Below are 16,222 nucleotides of genomic sequence, written 5' to 3' on the forward strand. Positions count from 1 at the left end.
CATATCAATCTAGGACTTCACCCTCTAGACGGCCCTATGAATCGTCTAGCAGCCGAAATCAGCAGCATCCTTCCACTGCAGGTTATCAAGTTGACTCCCATAGACAGGCTCCCTATCGTCAAGTTCGATTTGAAGACCAGCAGCAGGGAAACTTCTGGTAGTTGAGGAAGAGGGCCATTCATCAACTACACAAACCAAGGTCCCAATACGAATAGCACCTATTTCGCCAAAGAAATCACCCTACATCCCTATCGTTATCGACAATGTCTATGTATTGGCACTCGTAGATAGTGGATCATTCATATCTCTGTTGAGTGCCAAGTTTTTGTCATCCATTCCAGCATCGCAAAGGAGCCCGTTGGAAAAGTTGACATCCATGGCATCTACTATCACAGGTGGGCTGGTAGACAACATTGGAACAATCGTACCATCTCTGCACTTAGGGAACAAGGCTACACAACACAAGTTCGTTGTTGCACGCAACATCACTCATTCAGTTGTCCTTGGATGGGACTTTATTGACAGCCAGAATGCCTGCATATCGCCAACATCGTTCAACATGCCTGGAAGTGTTATTCCCTTCATCGATCGTCAGCAATACCAAGCCCCGCTGAAATGTAAAGTTTCTCTTGTTGGACAAGCTCGGATTCCCCCAAGCTGCGAAACTCACGTCCAGGGAAGATTGTCGTCGCCACAGTTCGACATCGTACCAAGAGACTATGATGGCTACTTTGAACCTACATTGCAAGATCACATTCCTGTTATCGGTGCCAGATCTCTGTTCAAGCCTCAAGATGGTCTTATTCTAGTACGCCTCATTAATCCCTCTGACGAAGCAGTCGATCTACCTGCAGACACCTGCCTTGGTCAATTCTTCTCCATTACTGGGGATACCGAAGAGGAATACAAGATCATGAGCGTAACTACTGACGCTGATCCACAAGTGACAGACAAGTCACCAGTTGCTGGTGTTCTCCCTTCTTCAGAACTCACGAGGACAGAGTACGAGAAAGCTGAACATCTTCTTCAAACCTACAGTGATATTTTCAGCACGACGTCTCAGGATATTGGTCAGACCGACATTATTCATCACCACATTGACACCACCACAGCTACTCCAATACGACAGAGGGCGTATCGAACTTCACCAGCAATGAGAGTGGAAATTCAGGAGCAAGTGGACGAACTTCTGCAAAGAGGCATCATTGAAGAGAGCTTCAGCCCATGGGCGAGCCCAATCGTCATGGTGAAGAAGAAGGACAACACATACAGATTTTGCGTGGATTACAGAAAACTCAATGCAGTAACTGTTAGAGATTCTCACCCTATTCCACGGCAAGATGATTCAATTGACTCCCTTTCTTCATCAGCATATTTCAGCGTCATGGACTTATCAAGTGGATATTGGCAGGTCAAGCTCGATCCCCAAGATACAGAGAAGACTGCTTTTACCACAGGCACAGGGCTTTACCAGTTCACTGTCATGCCATTCGGACTGGTCAACGCTCCCATGACATTTCAGCGTCTCATGGAAGCCGTTCTACATGGCCTCCACTGGTCTACATGCCTTGTATACCTTGATGACTGCATAGTCATGGGCAAGGACTTCGATGATCATTGCAAGAACCTCCAAGAAGTATTTCAACGATTCAGAGACGCTGGACTCAAACTCAAACCCTCAAAGTGTGGCTTTTTCAAGAAAGAAGTTACGTATCTTGGCCACATAATCAACACCGAAGGAGTGAAACCTGACCCAAACAACGTTGAGAAAGTCAAGTCCTGGCCTCAGCCGAGGACACCGACTGATGTCCGATCCTTCCTTGGCCTGGCATCTTTCTACCGACGTTTTGTGCCAAGTTTCTCTAAGATTGCAACTCCCTTGTCGACCCTTACACAAAAAGGTCAACAGTTTGTATGGACAGCAGAGTGTGAAAATGCTTTTCAACATCTGAAAGAAGCTCTAACCAATCCACCTCTCCTCGCCTATCCAGACTTTGAAAAGGAGTTCATCCTATCTTCGGATGCATCCCTTCATGCAGTTGGTGCTGTCCTCTCACAGACTCAAGATGGTAAAGAACGTGTAATCTCCTACTTCAGCCAAACTCTCAGCGCTACGCAGAAGAAATGGTCTACCTATGATCGAGAGCTCTGGGCAATTGTTACAGCTGTTCGCCATTTTCGTCATTATCTGAGACACCAACACTTCACTATCCTGACAGACCACAAACCTCTTTTGGCTCTCAGGAAGTTCCCAATTCAAGACGATGCAACTGGGAAGAGGACACGATGGATATTGGAACTCAATTCCTACACGTTCAGCCTTATTCACAAGAAAGGACAATCACACAGAAATGCAGATGCATTATCTAGACGCCCGAGTCAAGAGAGCCAAGTCACTCCAAGATTGACGGATCAGCTACTCAAGCACATGGTGACCAATCCACTGTGTAATGCAGTCGAGACTCGTTCATCAAGATCACGACTATCAACAGACGCATCTACTCCCAATGATTCAACGAGGCAGTCTGCACCAAACGTCCTTCATCCTTATCGTGGTGTAATCCTTGACAGTGATGTAGATGTTCAACATGAACAGCAACTAGATCAAGACATCAGTACAGTCATCGAATGCGTCAACAATGGTGAGCGGCCAACCATTCGACAGATCCGTAGACACAACCCCCGAGTTAGACGTCTCTTGTGGCAGTATCCCAAATTCATCCTGCAAGACGGTATACTCTACAGGAAGAAGAAAGACAAGCTTGGTAATCTCTCATTCCAACTTGTCGTACCAAACTCCCTCATTCCAAGGGTACTCCAAGAGTTACACGGTGACCCATCATCCGGACATTTCGGCGCTCATCGCACAATACAGAGAGCAGAGTCAATGTGCTATTGGCCCTTCATGAACAAGGAAATCACTGATTTCTGCAACACATGCACAGCTTGCGAGTCCTTCCGGTTACCAACCCCTAAGCATCAAGCACCCTTACGTCCCATTACCACTACTCGCCCTTTGGAGATGGTTTTTGCCGACATTGCTGAGCTTCCAAGTTCAAGACGAGGATTTCGCTATATACTCGTTGTGACTGATCATTTCAGCAAATATGTCAATATCTTCCCAATGAAAGATCAGACTGCTCCAACCATCGCCAAACATTTGTTCGAAGAATATGTGAAAGAACATGGTATTCCAGAGACTTTGCACACCGACCAAGGTCGACAGTTCGAGTCCAGATTAGTGCAAGAACTATGCAGCAAATTGGGCATCAAAAAGTCTAGATCGACACCCTATCATCCCCAAGGAGCTGGCATAGTCGAACGATGTAATCGCACCATCAAAGATCAACTTGCGAAGTACATTTCTCATCAAGGAGGAGAATGGGACACTCACATCAATCAAGTCCAGTTAGCGTACAACACAAGTACTCACGCCTCAACAGGTTTGACGCCATACTACATCATGCATGGCAGGGAAGCCCGTACACCTGCGAACATCACCTGTTCAACTCCCCCTCCATCGTCATCTGGCAAGACACTCCTCGAATACACAACCAACCTGTCTGAGCGATTGAGAAAAGCATGGGAGTACACCATACAGAATACACGACAGCAACAGCAACAACAGAAACAACAGTATGATGTGAAGAAACGCATTTCAAAGTATGACACAGGTGACTTTGTTTGGTTACATGACCCAACCAACATCAGGAACAAACTTGAACCAAACTGGAAAGGTCCTTTCAGAGTATCTTCCTCATCAGATGATGGACTAAATTATGACATAGTTCATGTCCATGATGAAAAGTTCAAGCGACGGGTCCATCATAATCGTTTGAAACCGCATCGAGCTAGAGCCCCACAAGTGATGTCAACTCCACCATCCCCACCAACCCCACAGCCTACGTCAATACATGGGACTGAGAGGACAACGACACAGTACCCACCAGGTCCCCCAGCAGAAGACGAGACTAGGAGAAAGGTGCAGTCAAATCAACCTACTAGCCATGGACCAGCCTACATCACGTGGTCATCTCGACCACCAGATCGCATCCTCCATCACGAGCAGTCGAACCATGACCGACCATCACGGTCAAGTTTGTCTGTTCGGCAACAAGCCTCAAACCAGCAAACCAGTTCAACAGAACGCATCCTCCATCACCGACAGTCAGACCATGACCAAACATCACGGTCAAGTTTGTCTGTTCGGCAACAAGCATCAAACCAGCCAACCAATTCTAGCCACCAATCCAGGCTAATTGACTCAGCCCCACCTCAGCAACAACCTAGGCCATCCCTGCCGACTACCCAAACCCAACATCAGCTGTCCTCGCCGGTTGGCCAACTTCAACTCAGACCCCAATATCAACTGAGGTCGACGACTCACCAATCCCAACTTTGGCCATCCTCATCAGCTGAGCAACCTAAGCCGTCCTCATCCGCTGACCAACCCCAACATCAGCCGTCCTGATCCGCTGACCAACCCCAACATCAGCCATCCTCATCAGCTGACCAATGCCAACATCAGCCGTCCTCATCCGCTGACCAACCCCAACATCAGCCGTCCTCATCCGCTGACCAACCCCAACCTCAGCCGTCCTCATCCGCACGTTCGAGATCTGGTCGACAGGTTAAAGTACCCGCCAAGTTTCAAGATTACAAACTGTAAAGACTTTCGAGAACTAATGTTTGCAATAGTGATAGATGATTGAAAGACTTGCTGATTTTCACTTTTCGCTGTCATACCTTGCATTCGCCATGGCCCCATTGTTTGTGACAATATGTTATTGATAGAATTCTTGATTTTTGAACGTTTTGGAAGATTTATGATATTTTTGTAGGACTTGTCAGTAAAGATAGGATTAAATTGTCAGTTTTTAATGTTTAGACGGGAAAAAGAAGAAGACAAACTTTCAAACATTTTGTCATGTGTTTTTCCATCAAATTTGTTAATTACACATCAATTGGGTGAACTCATTTTTGCTCCTATTTTTTTATTTTACAGAAAAAAGACTCAGATGTCAAATTTTGGTTGCACATTTTACAATTGTGCTGAGTTTTAAGATAAAAAGAAAAGAAAAGAATGTATGATTCAGACTGTATTGGTCACAGGGTTGACCTGAATTATTTCACGACGATGACTATATAAATGTGTCAAAAGAATTGATGTAATTAGTCAATGTGTGTAAATGTACATGGGTACATTATTTTCTGGACATCATTTTTAGTCATTTGACTTATATTGATGTTTTTAGATATTTGGATTTAAAACAGATTCTTGATACATGAATTCATAAGATGTGTTTTTTCTCATTACATAAATCATTTGTAGTTGAGATTTTATCGGCCATAGACACTGTATTTGTATAATGTCTCCTTAAATCTGAGACAGTTTTGAAAGAGTTATGTCAGAATGCATGCATATTATCTGTGTACATTGTATTTCATTGTTTAATTGGCTAACTTATTTTAAAAGAATTTTTAACAGGGATTCACGAAACAGTGATATTTTTTTCTTTAGGTGAAGACATTGCCATGTATTTTGTTTATAGTTTTTGTTAAAAATTGCCAAATTGGGTATGAAGTATTTGATATTTTGTCATTTGTGACAGAAACAGGAAAAAAGGGAAATTATTTAATGTTTATGTCTACAAATCATCCGACTGGAATTCTCAGGGTGAAAAAGGATAGAACCCATTGAAGTTAGGACGTTGCTTGAAAGATGTTCATTGATGAAAGCATACCATTTTTTTGTATTCGCTATATGTGTGACCTTTCAAGTTAAACAGTTTAATTTTCCTTAATATGAATAGATGCTGTTCCTTAAAAAAAAAGGAAAAAAAAGAGAGAATTGTACAGAAGGAAAACTTCATGATTTGATGCGTTCAGGTATTTCAAGCAAATTTTATGTGACGCATTTTCTTCGGAAACAAATGCATGTTAATACGATGTATCTTTTAAAATGAGGACATTTTTCTGTGAAGATGGTATATTATGTAAGGTTTTAATTTCACTGATCAAAGTGGTTACTTGTTTATTTCACACTGTACATTTAGTTTTCCACTCCGATATGCTTTAGCGCACTCCTGACCTACATTCATTCTCTCCTGTCTGCTAGCTCTTGGCTTCTATTGTTCTGTCCCTATTCATTCATCCTCATGCACATTACCTGCTATAGCACCACACACATACACACTCTTCCTTATCTCTTAGCTATTCAACCCAGCACACATGGCACATGGCACTCTATCTTTTACAAGCTTTTCTATTGGTTACCTATTTATTGTCCAATCTTGTGATTGGTTATTATTGTTTGATGGACTGGATGTCAGCCATCTTGGCAGCCATTTTGTGGTTGGAATAAAATCTAATAGTGCAGCTCAAGTCCTCAACCATGTGAGACCACTTTTGTTTTGTGTGGGACTTTACACTCATTTTCCATAGTAGGCTGTAGTGTTATCGAAACAGTTGCAAAAATTGAAAATGAATTTCAATTTCCAATCAGATATATCTTTATAATCAGACGGGCGATCAGCTTGTAAAAGTCATGGAATTCCTGACTGACCTAAAGGTTTATAATTATGATTGCAGCATGAGCATCGTTTTTGCCAAAAAGTGAAAATTTTCTATCCTCTCCGTTTTCTCATTGTGATAGTCCCAACATGCCCTTAGAATCATTATGATTCCCGTTTGTTCCTAAAAAGGATATTAGGGCAAATATTGCAAATTTCCAAAACAGACCCTTTTTTGAAAAAATGGCAAGGGGTGAGCTCATCGTTTTTGCCAAAAATTGAAAATTTTCAATTCTCTCTGTTTTCTTATTGTGATAGTCCCAACATGCCCTAGAATCATTATGACTCCCCGTTTGTTCCCAAAAAGGATATAAAGGCAAATATGGAAAATTTCCAAAACAGCCCCTTTTTTGAAAAAATGGCAAGCTCATTGTTTTTGTCAAAAAGTGAAAATTTTCAATCCTCTCCGTTTTCTCATCGTGATAGTCCCAACATGTCCTAGAATCATTATGATTCCCGTTTGTTCACAAAAAGGATATTAGGGCAAATATGGAAAATTTCCAAAACAGCCCCTTTTTTGAAAAAATGGCAAGCTCATTGTTTTTGTCAAAAAGTGAAAATTTTCAATCCTCTCCGTTTTCTCATCGTGATAGTCCCAACATGTCCTAGAATCATTATGATTCCCGTTTGTTCACAAAAAGGATATAAGGGCAAATATGGAAAATTTCCAAAACAGCCCCTTTTTTGAAAAAATGGCAAGGGGTTAGCTCATCGATTTTGCCAAAAAGTGAAAATTTTCAATCCTCTCCGTTTTCTCATTGTGATAGTCCCAACATGCCCTCCAATCATTATGACTCCCTGTTTGTTCCCAAAAAGGATATTACGGCAAATATAGGAAATTTCTAAAACAGCCCCTTTTTTGAAAAAATGGCAAGGGATTAGCTCATCGATTTTGCCAAAAAGTGAAAATTTTCAATCCTCTCCGTTTCTCATCGTGATAGTCTCAACATGCCCTACAATCATTATGACTCCCTGTTTGTTCCCAAAAAGGATATTAGGGCAAATATCGGAAATTTCCAAAACAGCCCCTTTTTTGACAAAATGGCAAGGGGTAAGCTCATCGTTATTGCCAAAAAGTGAAAATTTTTCAATCCTCTCCGTTTTCTCATTGTGATAGTCCCAACATGCCCTCCAATCATTATGACTCCCTGTTTGTTCCCAAAAAGGATATTACGGCAAATATCGGAAATTTCCAAAACAGCCCCTTTTTTGAAAAAATGGCAAGGGGTTAGCTCATCGATTTTGCCAAAAAGTGAAAATTTTCAATCCTCTCCGTTTTCTCATTGTGATAGTCCCAACATGCCCTACAATCATTATGACTCCCTGTTTGTTCCCAAAAAGGATAATAGGGCAAATATCGGAAATTTCCAAAACAGCCCCTTTTTTGACAAAATGGCAAGGGGTTAGCTCATCATTTTTGCCAAAAAGTGAAAATTTTCAATCCTCTCCGTTTTCTCATTGTGATAGTCCCAACATGCCCTACAATCATTATGACTCCCTGTTTGTTCCCAAAAAGGATATAAAGGCAAATATCGGAAATTTCCAAAACAGCCCCTTTTTTGAAAAAATGGCAAGGGGTTAGCTCATCGATTTTGCCAAAAAGTGAAAATTTTCAATCCTCTCCGTTTTCTCATTGTGATAGTCCCAACATGCCCTACAATCATTATGACTCCCTGTTTGTTCCCAAAAAGGATATTAGAGCAAATATCGGAAATTTCCAAAACAGCCCCTTTTTTGAAAAAATGGCAAGGGGTTAGCTCATCCATTTTGCCAAAAAGTGAAAATTTTCAATCCTCTCCGTTTTCTCATTGTGATGGTCTCAACATGCCCTAGAATCATTATGACTCCCCGTTTGTTCCCAAAAAGGATAATAGGGCAAATATCGGAAATTTCCAAAACAGCCCCTTTTTTGACAAAATGGCAAGGGGTTAGCTCATCATTTTTGCCAAAAAGTGAAAATTTTCAATCCTCTCCGTTTTCTCATTGTGATAGTCTCAACATGCCCTAGAATCATTATGACTCCCAGTTTGTTCCCAAAAAGGATATTAGGGCAAATATCGGAAATTTCCAAAACAGCCCCTTTTTTGACAAAATGGCAAGGGGTTAGTTAGCTCATTGTTTTTGCCAAAAAGTGAAAATTTTCAATCCGCTCCGTTTTCTCATTGTGATGGTCCCAACATGCCCTTAGAATCATTATGATTCCCGTTTGTTCAATAAAAGGATATTAGGGCAAATATGGAAAATTTCCAAAACAGCCCCTTTTTTGAAAAAATGGCTAGGGGTTAGCTCATCATTTTTGCCAAAAAGTGAAAATTTTCAATCCTCTCCGTTTTCTCATTGTGATGGTCCCAACATGCCCTTAGAATCAATATGATTCCCGTTTGTTCACAAAAAGGATATTAGGGCAAATATCGGAAATTTCCAAAACAGCCCCTTTTTTGACAAAATGGCAAGGGGTTAGCTCATCGTTATTGCCAAAAAGTGAAAATTTTTCAATCCTCTCTGTTAATTCATCGTGATAGTCCCATTATGCCCTAGAATCATAATGACTCCCTGTTTGTTCCCAAAAAGGATATTACGGCAAATATCGGAAATTTCCAAAACAGCCCCTTTTTCGAAAAAATGGCAAGGGGTTAGCTCATTGGTTTTGCCAAAAAGTGAAAATTTTCAATCCTCTCCGTTTTCTCATTGTGATAGTCCCAACATGCCCTAGAATCATTATGACTCCCCGTTTGTTCCCAAAAAGGATATTAGGGCAAATATCGGAAATTTCCAAAACAGCCCCTTTTTTGACAAAATGGCAAGGGGTTATTAACGCTCATTGTTTTTGCCAAAAAGTGAAAATTTTCAATCCTCTCCGTTTTCTCATTGTGATAGTCCCAACATGCCCTACAATCATCATGACTCCCTGTTTGTTCCCAAAAAGGATATTACGGCAAATATAGGAAATTTCTAAAACGCCCCTTTTTTGAAAAAATGGCAAGGGGTTAGCTCATCATTTTTGCCAAAAAGTGAAAATTTTCAATCCTCTTTGTTTATTCATCGTGATAGTCCCATTATGCCCTACAATCATTATGACTCCCTGTTTGTTCCCAAAAAGGATAATAGGGCAAATATCGGAAATTTCCAAAACAGCCCCTTTTTTGACAAGTTAGCTCATTGTTTTTGCCAAAAAGTGAAAATTTTCAATCCTCTCCGTTTTCTCATTGTAATGGTCTCAACATGCCCTAGAATCATTATGACTCCCCGTTTGTTCCCAAAAAGGATAATAGGGCAAATATCGGAAATTTCCAAAACAGCCCCTTTTTTGAAAAAATGGCAAGGTTAGCTCATTGTTTTTGCCAAAAAGTGAAAATTTTCAATCCTCTCCGTTTTCTCATTGTGATAGTCCCAACATGCCCTACAATCATTATGACTCCCTGTTTGTTCCCAAAAAGGATATTACGGCAAATATAGGAAATTTCTAAAACGCCCCTTTTTTGAAAAAATGGCAAGGGGTTAGCTCATCATTTTTGCCAAAAAGTGAAAATTTTCAATCCTCTCCGTTTTCTCATCGTGATAGTCCCATTATGCCCTACAATCATTATGACTCCCTGTTTGTTCCCAAAAAGGATAATAGGGCAAATATCGGAAATTTCCAAAACAGCCCCTTTTTTGACAAAATGGCAAGGGGTTAGCTCATTGTTTTTGCCAAAAAGTGAAAATTTTCAATCCTCTCCGTTTTCTCATTGTGATAGTCCCAACATGCCCTACAATCATCATGACTCCCTGTTTGTTCCCAAAAAGGATATTACGGCAAATATAGGAAATTTCTAAAACGCCCCTTTTTCGAAAAAATTGCAAGGGGTTAGCTCATCATTTTTGCCGAAAAGTGAAAATTTTCAATCCTCTTTGTTAATTCATCGTGATAGTCCCATTATGCCCTACAATCATTATGACTCCCTGTTTGTTCCCAAAAAGGATATTACGGCAAATATCGGAAATTTCCAAAACAGCCCCTTTTTTGAAAAAATGGCAAGGGGTTAGCTCATCGATGCCAAAAAGTAAAAATTTTCAATACTCTCCGTTTTCTCATTGTGATAGTCCCAACATGCCCTAGAATCATTATGACTCCCCGTTTGTTCCCAAAAAGGATATTAGGGCAAATATCGGAAATTTCCAAAACAGCCCCTTTTTTGACAAAATGGCAAGGGGTTAGCTCATTGTTTTTGCCAAAAAGTGAAAATTTTCAATCCTCTCCGTTTTCTCATTGTGATAGTCCCAACATGCCCTACAATCATCATGACTCCCTGTTTGTTCCCAAAAAGGATATTACGGCAAATATAGGAAATTTCTAAAACGGCCCCTTTTTTGAAAAAATGGCAAGGGGTTAGCTCATCGATTTTGCCAAAAAGTGAAAATTTTCACTCCTCTCCGTTTTCTCATTGTAATGGTCTCAACATGCCCTAGAATCATTATGACTCCCCGTTTGTTCCCAAAAAGGATAATAGGGCAAATATCGGAAATTTCCAAAACAGCCCCTTTTTTGACAAAATGGCAAGGGGTTAGCTCATCATTTTTGCCAAAAAGTGAAAATTTTCAATCCTCTCCGTTTTCTCTTTGTGATAGTCCCAACATGCCCTACAATCATTATGACTCCCTGTTTGTTCCCAAAAAGGATATTACGGCAAAAATCGGAAATTTCCAAAACAGCCCCTTTTTTGACAAAATGGCAAGGGGTTAGCTCATTGTTTTTGCCAAAAAGTGAAAATTTTCAATCCTCTCCGTTTTCTCATTGTGATAGTCCCAACATGCCCTCCAATCATTATGACTCCCTGTTTGTTCCCAAAAAGGATATTAGGGCAAATATCGGAAATTTCCAAAACAGCCCCTTTTTTGAAAAAATGGCAAGGGGTTAGCTCATCGATTTTGCCAAAAAGTGAAAATTTTCAATCCTCTCCGTTTTCTCATTGTGATGGTCTCAACATGCCCTAGAATCATTATGACTCCCCGTTTGTTCCCAAAAAGGATATTAGGGCAAATATCGGAAATTTCCAAAACAGCCCCTTTTTTGACAAAATGGCAAGGGGTTAGCTCATTGTTTTTGCCAAAAAGTGAAAATTTTCAATCCTCTCCGTTTTCTCATTGTGATAGTCCCAACATGCCCTCCAATCATTATGACTCCCTGTTTGTTCCCAAAAAGGATATTACGGCAAATATCGGAAATTTCCAAAACAGCCCCTTTTTTGAAAAAATGGCAAGGGGTTAGCTCATCGATTTTGCCAAAAAGTAAAAATTTTCAATACTCTCCGTTTTCTCATTGTGATAGTCCCAACATGCCCTAGAATCATTATGACTCCCCGTTTGTTCCCAAAAAGGATATTAGGGCAAATATCGGAAATTTCCAAAACAGCCCCTTTTTTGACAAAATGGCAAGGGGTTAGCTCATTGTTTTTGCCAAAAAGTGAAAATTTTCAATCCTCTCCGTTTTCTCATTGTGATAGTCCCAACATGCCCTACAATCATCATGACTCCCTGTTTGTTCCCAAAAAGGATATTACGGCAAATATAGGAAATTTCTAAAACGGCCCCTTTTTTGAAAAAATGGCAAGGGGTTAGCTCATCGATTTTGCCAAAAAGTGAAAATTTTCACTCCTCTCTGTTTTCTCATTGTTATGGTCTCAACATGCCCTAGAATCATTATGACTCCCCGTTTGTTCCCAAAAAGGATAATAGGGCAAATATCGGAAATTTCCAAAACAGCCCCTTTTTTGACAAAATGGCAAGGGGTTAGCTCATCATTTTTGCCAAAAAGTGAAAATTTTCAATCCTCTCCGTTTTCTCTTTGTGATAGTCCCAACATGCCCTACAATCATTATGACTCCCTGTTTGTTCCCAAAAAGGATATTACGGCAAATATCGGAAATTTCCAAAACAGCCCCTTTTTTGACAAAATGGCAAGGGGTTAGCTCATTGTTTTTGCCAAAAAGTGAAAGTTTTCAATCCTCTCCGTTTTCTCATTGTGATAGTCCCAACATGCCCTCCAATCATTATGACTCCCTGTTTGTTCCCAAAAAGGATATTAGGGCAAATATCGGAAATTTCCAAAACAGCCCCTTTTTTGAAAAAATGGCAAGGGGTTAGCTCATCCATTTTGCCAAAAAGTGAAAATTTTCAATCCTCTCCGTTTTCTCATTGTGATGGTCTCAAATTGCCCTAGAATCATTATGACTCCCTGTTTGTTCCCAAAAAGGATAATAGGGCAAATATCGAAAATTTTCAAAACAGCCCCTTTTTTGACAAAATGGCAAGGGGTTAGCTCATCATTTTTGCCAAAAAGTGAAAATTTTCAATCCTCTCCGTTTTCTCATTGTGATAGTCCCAACATGCCCTAGAATCATTATGACTCCCCGTTTGTTCCCAAAAAGGATATTAGGACAAATATCGGAAATTTCTAAAACAGCCCCTTTTTTGACAAAATGGCAAGGGGTTAGCTCATTGTTTTTGCCAAAAAGTGAAAATTTTCAATCCTCTCCGTTTTCTCATTGTGATAGTCCCAACATGCCCTCCAATCATTATGACTCCCTGTTTGTTCCCAAAAAGGATATTACGGCAAATATCGGAAATTTCCAAAACAGCCCCTTTTTTGAAAAAATGGCAAGGGGTTAGCTCATCGATTTTGCCAAAAAGTAAAAATTTTCAATACTCTCCGTTTTCTCATTGTGATAGTCCCAACATGCCCTAGAATCATTATGACTCCCCGTTTGTTCCCAAAAAGGATATTAGGGCAAATATCGGAAATTTCCAAAACAACCCCTTTTTTGACAAAATGGCAAGGGGTTAGCTCATCGATTTTGCCAAAAAGTGAAAATTTTCACTCCTCTCCGTTTTCTCATTGTAATGGTCTCAACATGCCCTAGAATCATTATGACTCCCCGTTTGTTCCCAAAAAGGATAATAGGGCAAATATCGGAAATTTCCAAAACAGCCCCTTTTTTGACAAAATGGCAAGGGGTTAGCTCATCATTTTTGCCAAAAAGTGAAAATTTTCAATCCTCTCCGTTTTCTCTTTGTGATAGTCCCAACATGCCCTACAATCATTATGACTCCCTGTTTGTTCCCAAAAAGGATATTACGGCAAATATCGGAAATTTCCAAAACAGCCCCTTTTTTGACAAAATGGCAAGGGGTTAGCTCATTGTTTTTGCCAAAAAGTGAAAATTTTCAATCCTCTCCGTTTTCTCATTGTGATAGTCCCAACATGCCCTACAATCATTATGACTCCCTGTTTGTTCCCAAAAAGGATATTACGGCAAATATAGGAAATTTCTAAAACGCCCCTTTTTTGAAAAAATGGCAAGGGGTTAGCTCATCGATTTTGCCAAAAAGTGAAAATTTTCACTCCTTTCCGTTTCCTCATTGTAATGGTCTCAACATGCCCTAGAATCATTATGACTCCCCGTTTGTTCCCAAAAAGGATAATAGGGCAAATATCGGAAATTTCCAAAACAGCCCCTTTTTTGACAAAATGGCAAGGGGTTAGCTCATCATTTTTGCCAAAAAGTGAAAATTTTCAATCCTCTCCGTTTTCTCTTTGTGATAGTCCCAACATGCCCTAGAATCATTATGACTCCCCGTTTGTTCCCAAAAAGGATAATAGGGCAAATATCGGAAATTTCCAAAACAGCCCCTTTTTTGACAAAATGGCAAGGGGTTAGCTCATCATTTTTGCCAAAAAGTGAAAATTTTCAATCCTCTCCGTTTTCTCTTTGTGATAGTCCCAACATGCCCTACAATCATTATGACTCCCTGTTTGTTCCCAAAAAGGATATTACGGCAAATATCGGAAATTTCCAAAACAGCCCCTTTTTTGACAAAATGGCAAGGGGTTAGCTCATTGTTTTTGCCAAAAAGTGAAAATTTTCAATCCTCTCCGTTTTCTCATTGTGATAGTCCCAACATGCCCTAGAATCATTATGACTCCCCGTTTGTTCCCAAAAAGGATATTAGGGCAAATATCGGAAATTTCCAAAACAGCCCCTTTTTTGACAAAATGGCAAGGGGTTAGCTCATCATTTTTGCCAAAAAGTGAAAATTTTCAATCCTCTCCGTTTTCTCTTTGTGATAGTCCCAACATGCCCTACAATCATTATGACTCCCTGTTTGTTCCCAAAAAGGATATTACGGCAAATATCGGAAATTTCCTAAACAGCCCCTTTTTTGACAAAATGGCAAGGGGTTAGCTCATTGTTTTTGCCAAAAAGTGAAAATTTTCAATCCTCTCCGTTTTCTCATTGTGATAGTCCCAACATGCCCTCCAATCATTATGACTCCCTGTTTGTTCCCAAAAAGGATAATAGGGCAAATATCGAAAATTTTCAAAACAGCCCCTTTTTTGACAAAATGGCAAGGGGTTAGCTCATCCATTTTGCCAAAAAGTGAAAATTTTCAATCCTCTCCGTTTTCTCATTGTGATGGTCTCAAATTGCCCTAGAATCATTATGACTCCCTGTTTGTTCCCAAAAAGGATAATAGGGCAAATATCGAAAATTTTCAAAACAGCCCCTTTTTTGACAAAATGGCAAGGGGTTAGCTCATCATTTTTGCCAAAAATTGAAATTTTCAATCCTCTCCGTTTTCTCATTGTGATAGTCCCAACATGCCCTAGAATCATTATGACTCCCCGTTTGTTCCCAAAAAGGATATTAGGACAAATATCGGAAATTTCTAAAACAGCCCCTTTTTTGACAAAATGGCAAGGGGTTAGCTCATTGTTTTTGCCAAAAAGTGAAAATTTTCAATCCTCTCCGTTTTCTCATTGTGATAGTCCCAACATGCCCTACAATCATTATGACTCCCTGTTTGTTCCCAAAAAGGATATTACGGCAAATATAGGAAATTTCTAAAACGCCCCTTTTTTGAAAAAATGGCAAGGGGTTAGCTCATCGATTTTGCCAAAAAGTGAAAATTTTCACTCCTCTCCGTTTTCTCATTGTGATGGTCTCAACATGCCCTAGAATCATTATGACTCCCCGTTTGTTCCCAAAAAGGATAATAGGGCAAATATCGGAAATTTCCAAAACAGCCCCTTTTTTGACAAAATGGCAAGGGGTTAGCTCATCATTTTTGCCAAAAAGTGAAAATTTTCAATCCTCTCCGTTTTCTCTTTGTGATAGTCCCAACATGCCCTACAATCATTATGACTCCCTGTTTGTTCCCAAAAAGGATATTACGGCAAATATCGGAAATTTTCAAAACAGCCCCTTTTTTGACAAAATGGAAAGGGGTTAGCTCATCATTTTTGCCAAAAAGTGAAAATTTTCAATCCTCTCCGTTTTCTCATTGTGATAGTCCCAACATGCCCTAGAATCATTATGACTCCCCGTTTGTTCCCAAAAAGGATATTAGGACAAATATCGGAAATTTCCAAAACAGCCCCTTTTTTGACAAGTTAGCTCATTGTTTTTGCCAAAAAGTGAAAATTTTCAATCCTCTCCGTTTTCTCATTGTGATGGTCTCAACATGCCCTAGAATCATTATGACTCCCCGTTTGTTCCCAAAAAGGATATTAGGGCAAATATCGGAAATTTCCAAAACAGCCCCTTTTTTGACAAAATGGCAAGGGGTTAGCTCATTGTTTTTGCCAAAAAGTGAAAATTTTCAATCCTCTC

At 40.0% G+C, this 16,222-nt stretch overlaps 1 protein-coding gene across 1 annotated transcript in view; it reads left to right on the plus strand.

Annotated features, from left to right (window-relative positions):
* Positions 1-376: 376 nt before the first annotated feature.
* Positions 377-16,222, plus strand: part of LOC591742 (retrovirus-related Pol polyprotein from transposon 412) — a 56,311-nt gene continuing 40,465 nt past the window's right edge. The window contains exon 1 of the mRNA XM_030998621.1: positions 377-4,336. Coding sequence (XP_030854481.1) covers positions 377-4,336 — 3,960 coding nt within the window. The remainder of the gene's footprint in view (positions 4,337-16,222) is intronic.

The sequence above is a fragment of the Strongylocentrotus purpuratus genome, unplaced genomic scaffold, assembly GCF_000002235.5.
Source record: "Strongylocentrotus purpuratus isolate Spur 01 unplaced genomic scaffold, Spur_5.0 spur5_scaffold_5, whole genome shotgun sequence".
Taxonomy (NCBI): Eukaryota; Metazoa; Echinodermata; class Echinoidea; order Camarodonta; family Strongylocentrotidae; genus Strongylocentrotus; species Strongylocentrotus purpuratus.